Consider the following 6772-nt stretch of genomic DNA (forward strand, 5'->3'; position numbering starts at 1 on the left):
AGATTACTAATGTTTTGTATTGTTTTTTTTTGTTTCAATTTGCTTAGTTGTCAATGGAAATTAATAGCAGACGATACCTACTTAGCTATCGTGCAAACGCTATCGTTTTGACGATATCACTTTGACGATTATCGTCTTACGTGAAGTGAGACTATCGTCGAAACGATATCCTCTGACGATAATCGTTTTACGGAATGACCCCCCTGCAAAGTCAAATTATGCCTTCTTGTTGGTACCAATTATCTTCGAAGCTCAGCTGATACATTTTTGAAATAACAAATCAATCAGCCTTGCTCGAGAGCATTCGCAATTCACCTTTCGAAAGAAAGAAGGACTGATGATTTCGCTTACAAACTATGTGTTGCAAAGTTTCTTGTTTCACCCATTTTAACAGTTATGTATTTTAAAAGGTTATGCTCTAGATGAAAAGCTTGTCGCATTCCTCCTCACAGCTGAAATACATGAACCTCCAGAAATTCTCATGAGTACCGTCGACCACATCCATCTTCGGACATACTGTCAGTTACACACATAGAGACTTGTTCTTCAGCCGTACTAAGTGAATGCGGAATGCTTTACTGTATTTTCTAATCAGCGCAATGTTCAGGAATTTTAAATTTAAAACCAATATGCACCTCCCGCTCGCACTGTCTTTGATGTAAAAAGGGTACAAAAAACCCTTTTATTTTCTTTCAAAGTAAATTTAGGTAACTAGCAAGCATAGGGCAGATTCAGACAACATAAGGGACTTAAAAGTAAGGCAACTTTCTAGTATCTGACTGGGCAGCTGCCAAAATATTGCTTTCCAATTTAGGCAACTTCAATAGAAATTTGACTGGAAAGCTACTTCTGTCAAAATGACAGTTGATCATTTTTTTCATTCTTTGAGTTGAATGAACTTTATTACTTTATGATTTATTTATTTTCTGCACAACTTCATTTATTGCTTTCTGTAAAAGGGTTCCCTTAATTTGAAAAAGAAATAACTAATATTTCTTAACAATACAAAATACAAATCGTTATGGACTTGTAACTTGCCTGAGGAGTGTTTTATATACAATAATTTGTTCGGTACTTTTTGTACTATGAACTTAAAGTAAAGGTTTGCGAAGTAAAGATCTGAATTTGAAGTTCATGACACTAGGAAAGCTAACTACTTGCCTTCATCAAAATGTACGTTCAAAGAAAGTAGTTGACTGCAAATGAAGTATCTTATGTGGCCTAAACCTGCCCATTGAATTGTCGTTAGGCTATTACAGAAGAATTTCCAACTGATCAGAAATTTCAAACTGCAGACAACAAAAATTTCCTCACAAGAAAGAAAACAAAGGTGCATTTTCACTTTCAAGATATTTGATATTTTATTCTATTTCCATAAATCCATCGGCATTTGTTAAATGTGCTTTCTCCTTCTTCGATCCTTCTTCAACAATGAAATTCGGTCCAATTATGCAGTTCTTCAAAACCGACCCTTTCTTAATTATAGCTTTGTTGCATATGATAGATCCATCAATGTTACATCTAAAAAGAAAAATAGAAATGAGTGAATGTAATTACAATTCTGCTTCCCTAAAAAAACTAACCCTTCTTCAACAACAGCATTTGCCATGATAATCGAGTTGGTGACAATATTTTTGGGATTAATCAAACAATTTGGACCAAAAACACTCGAACTGAGTGAAGTTTTCTCTGAGAGTTTTGCATTGTCCGAAGCAGCGATTTCTTTTGTTTGAGTTGAATTGACTACAGCTGTGGGTGAGATAAGTGAAACGGTATTGTTGTCCTTGAAGAGTTGTGGCCAAACAGATGGAAGCTAAAAAATTGATATAAACTTAATGGAGGCTCTAACCATGTTTTAAAAGATATGTTTACCTTTCGATTCATAGCAAAGTAACTAAGAGTTGTGTTAACTCGAACGCCAATAGTATCTTTGGGTGCTTCAATAGCAAAACATCTTATCAAATCACCTTGATAGGGTTCTTTTAGACGGGAATCATTAAACAATGATGTCTTGATGATTTGTTGCTCGAGATCGGTGCAAGGAACGTACTAAAATTGATAGACACAATATTGAAATGGAAGAATCTACCTATAGAAATGTTATCTATATACTTACATGGAAAATATCATCTTCAGGTTTCATGCTAAGGCCGACTTCTGATTGTGCGTCAATTGGAGTGGATTGCTGTGTTCTGGACATTTGCTTTTTAATAATGTATGGAAGAAATTCACCTTTCAGAGTTGAGAAGTTCTCTTTCTGGAAATAAAAGTTGTTTATTACATAAAAACTATCTAAAGCTAATTTAAGATGTTACCCTCTTTAAGAAGTCGAGAACCCATCGTTTCATAACATAAATATGTGAATCAACAAGCCTAGTGAAAACCGTCATTTTTCCATATTTCCTCATCAAATGTCCATTTACGCCCATAACTTCTTCGAAGTCACTAGTGGAAGCTAAGAATAGTAAACGATTGCAGTCCGGGTGGATTCCAATTAAATCTCTCTCTGGTTTGTGTTTGTTTTTTGGTCCAGGAACGACAACATCGTTTTCAAAACCACTCTTAAACAAAAGTGCCGCAACAGAAGCGTCGTGTTGGCGAAATTTATTTATGAGTGGATATAGACAAACGTTGGTGATGACATCGCACGAGATTACAATGAAATCCGATTTGATTCTGAATTTTAATTAAGATTTTAAAGAGATTAAATCGACACCAAAACTAAATGAAGGAAGGAAGGGGAAGGACCTACTTACTTGTCATGAATAAGTCTCAAACTATCGGCAGTTCCGAAATCATTGTCCTCAGAAATTGTTGCAAAGTCAAGTTTCATTTTCAATGGGGTCTTTTCTAGAGCTTGTTGGATTTCGAATTTTTGATGTTCCAAAACAATTACAATGGCCTCTGTAAATAAAAGACCATCACAAAGGTTCAATTAAAGATTTGTTGGCATATTTTTGAGAAGATACTAACCTTGAAAGTTGTGTTGTTGAAGCATATTCAAAGGATACCACAGAAGTGGGTATGGTCCAACGGGTAATAGACATTTTGGATAATCTCCGGTAAGTTCTGGCAATCGAGTTCCTCGACCAGCAGCTAGAACTACAGCTTGAAATTCTTGAGAAACCATAATTTTTGTGGAATTCACTTGATTCTTAAATAAATCTAACTAAATGTGCCTTTGAAATTGTGAAATGTAGACAAATCACAAATACTTTACGTCAACGAAACGACTGGTTGTTTTGGTTGTCAGTTGGATTTGTCATTGCTGTCAGATTTTGTAGAGTATCGAAAGAGAATCGAATATGAGATACCAGAAAAGTAGTGTAATGTATCTTTGTTGGGCACGTACAGTATTTGAAAGTTTTCCGTTTTGTAATATTTTGGGTTAATATAATATCGGAATTGAAAATTTGTTTAATTTGAGTTATAGCAGAATTTGTATTAAGATATTTTTGACAGTTGAACATTTTAATATATGTTGACGTTTCTGCTCAGGACAGTTTGTCAATTCATCAAGAATCGTTCAACCTCCACTTAGCTTCCAAATTGATTAAATTTACTTTGAAAAAAATTTATTTGTTCTTGAAGTTCAAAGAGAAGTATTTTGTTTAGTCATGAAGCTCATTTCTTGGTTAAATGGCTTCTATAATTATAATAGCAAAGTTGCTGTATATAGAGCAAAGACAATCCTCAAGCCTTTTAAGAATAAACATTTTATCCATTGAAATTGACAGTTTAGTGCTGATTATACGCTGCCGGGATAGTCGTTCTTCATGAGAAAGGAGAAAAGAGCTGTCTGATTTATTGGAAAAGGTAGTACAAAATTTCACAGATAAAATGGACTTCTCGGAGGGCGTATACCGGAAATAAGATTACAAAAATAGTTGCCATGGTTATTTCAGGTTATTATAGTAAACAATTCTTTCCAACACAATTATTCTGTCTTGTTTTATTATTTAGAGTTCTCAAGCTCTTAAGAAAAGCCCGATATGTACGATGAAAAACATGAAAGTATAGAATTCACGTTGTTCATCTAATGTCCACCAGAAGCTCGTTTGGAGCGGTCAATTTACTGAACGTAATCATCATTTATTAAATATAGTGCGATGGAAACAGGAACTCTCCTTCAATATTCTTAGGACACGCTATGAAAATTGCTCAATGAAGTAAATTTTTCCTTGAACAGCAAAAAGATGTACTTTTAAATTTGAAATTGCTCATTTCTAATTAAAAAAGCATATGTAAACAAATAAACAACGTTGCAACTTATCCCTTGAGCGATGTTCATTGGAGGTAACTGTGATGTTAAACGAGCTAGAAATCAACACTCACTGTAGAATACCCACCGGGTGTAGCCTCAGGGCAACGACAGGGAATAATAAAGGTGTAACTACACCATCAGTATTGAAATCAACACGTCTTTTTGAGTTTTTTTTAGTATTCCATATATAGTACAGTGAGAAATTCCCAACAAAACGATCCGCAGTAGCCAGATTTTTGTATTTAAAGATTGGCACAACTGACAAAAAATCTGTCAGAATAATAATAATAATAATTTTCAAGAAAAAAGGTAAGAAAACATCTAGACATAGAGATTCTATAAAAAAAAGTTCATTTAACAATTCCTTCAAGGAGAGGATTTGTTCGTCGAAAGTGCTGTAATACTTAATCATCCTTCTCAGAATGGTTTGCGACAAATACTGGCGTGAAACAAGGTTGTCTCCGCAGTGCATTGTTGTTTACTCTGTTTATAAACGACGTAGTAGATGATCTTCCCGGAGGAGTAAGAATTGAAAATACTACCATTAATGTGTTGTTATATGCAGATGGCCTTGTCATACTCTCTGAATCACCAGAATATATGCAATTAATGATTAATCGCTTATCGTGTTACTGCAAAAGATAGGGACTAACAATTAATACAGAGAAGTCAAAAATGATGGTATTTGCATGATATTCAAGAGTTAACAATGAAAGGCAAATTAAAAGACCACCTCTACCGCATTATTCAGAAAAACGAAGACTCTTTTCAAGATGCCAATGCTCGGAATTCTGAAAGTAGAATTTTATACAGTCAGCTTAATTTAAATCTAAACACGAAAAACTTCTTTCACGACTCACAGAATACGTTTTGACGACTTAACCATTGCTCTTAAGTTCATAATTTGTATTCTATTTTTATATTGAAAAGTAAATAAATGAATAACTTACTAACTTACTTAATCGTTTTTAAATCTTCTTGTGCGTTGGAAACACCAAAAAGATTTATTTAATCTAAATTGAGATAAACCTTAGGTGGAAACATAGCAAAACTTAATTATCTTTTCTATTGTTTTCTCTTGCAAAATAAGCCCAGTAAGTGCATTTTCATTAACAAAACTAATTAACATAATTAGTAACAGATTGATTTTTTCCGCAATGGAAAACACATACATAATTCACAATAATGCACAACTACTCAATGAACACAGCCATCAAAACACAAATGAAATATCAATAGTACTAACATTTGAGAACGAAATCACATAAGATCCATTCGAGACTCGTATAAATGTCAAAAATCCATCCATAGTAAGATTCTACTCTACATTTTATCGGTGTTATTCATACTATGGATATTGTTTTTGTTATTCGTTAAAAATCCTACTATACAATGGATACATTTTCCAACAAAACACGGGTACTATATCAATAATTTTTGCGTATCAACCAAAGTTTTCTAAAGTAAGACTCGGATCATTTTCCAAAAATATATTGTATTGTTCTTAAACACTCTTCAATATGATGAAAACGTTTTTCACATTCTAAAAATATGTAACAAATATGGTTTAGTGAATATTTGACGTGCACATTCATCAAAAATGTTGTCAAACATAATTACGCTTTCGATTTTTTACCTATGCAATCCTTTTCGGAATATCAATGACATTTTGAAAGTTGAAGATATTTTTTTAAATTTACATTTTTCAAGTAAACAACAAAACTTAAATTAAGGCAAAACATCGCCCTGTCATACCATTTTGTCGATAAAAGTAGTTTTTCTCTTCCTTTAAAATTGAATTGCTTCAAATTTGACAAGTCTATATTAATATTCTCTAATTTGCTTGTCAAACCAGTAAAATTTAAATAAATTTTAATTTTGTTTCAATCCTTTTGAGGAGTTTAACATTTTCAACTTTCAAACCACGTTTTCAAACATATTTGAGAATGCGATCTCCTCTTATGTTTTCACCGATTGACAGTTTGGTTATTAGTGTAAGGGTGTATTCACATTAAAAGTTCAGAGTTGTCAAATTCAACTCTACCGCATTATTCAGAAAAACGAAGACTCTTTTCGAGATGCAAAGGCTCGGAATTCTGAAAGTAGAATTTTATACAGTCAGCTTAATTTTAATCTGGACAAGAAAAACTTCTTTCACGACTCAGTTAGCTATGATGAAATATCCGTGATATTCAGAGCAAGGTGTGAGCTCCTTTCCTTAAATGGTAATCCTTTTAATGAAAGCTTTAATCAATTCTGTACGCTTTGCAACTTATTATCGAAAGAAGATTGCTTTCATATTATAAGTATATGCCCAATATTCAAAGCAGGAAACTATCCAACTTCTAAACGAGTGTGACTGGAAAACCCTAAGCAATTTCTTAAAAACAGTTTACAAGTATAGGATGTTATTAAAAATAAAATTTAAAAATATATTTTCATATCTTTTACTTATTATTTTTGTATTTAAATTTAAGCTGGTAAAAAAAGAAAGCTGGCAAAGAAAAA

At 32.9% G+C, this 6772-nt stretch overlaps 1 protein-coding gene across 1 annotated transcript; it reads right to left on the bottom strand.

Moving 5' to 3' along the window:
* Nucleotides 1–1335: 1335 nt before the first annotated feature.
* On the bottom strand, nt 1336–3240 carry LOC129949914 (translation initiation factor eIF-2B subunit gamma). Its single transcript, XM_056061636.1, has 7 exons — nt 2974–3240; nt 2757–2904; nt 2316–2676; nt 2117–2257; nt 1873–2049; nt 1584–1813; nt 1336–1521 (listed from the first exon to the last, which is right to left on the bottom strand). The coding sequence occupies exons 1-7, from the start codon at nt 3128–3130 to the stop codon at nt 1362–1364; spliced, it is 1374 nt and encodes a 457-aa protein (XP_055917611.1). The 5' UTR covers nt 3131–3240; the 3' UTR covers nt 1336–1361.
* Between the last annotated feature and the right edge of the window lie 3532 nt (nt 3241–6772).

The sequence above is a fragment of the Eupeodes corollae genome, chromosome 3 (assembly GCF_945859685.1).
Source record: "Eupeodes corollae chromosome 3, idEupCoro1.1, whole genome shotgun sequence".
Classification (NCBI taxonomy): Eukaryota; Metazoa; Arthropoda; class Insecta; order Diptera; family Syrphidae; genus Eupeodes; species Eupeodes corollae.

Excerpts from the sequence above, each read along its gene's own strand:
- LOC129949914 (XM_056061636.1), bottom strand. The coding sequence starts at position 3,130 with ATGGTTTCTCAAGAATTTCAAGCTGTAGTTCTAGCTGCTGGTCGAGGA. Across the intron at positions 2,677-2,756 it reads TTGAGACTTATTCATGACAA|AATCAAATCGGATTTCATTG; the intron begins GTAAGTAGGTCC and ends ATTAAAATTCAG. Across the intron at positions 2,258-2,315 it reads TTCTCGACTTCTTAAAGAGG|AAAGAGAACTTCTCAACTCT; the intron begins GTAACATCTTAA and ends TTTTATTTCCAG.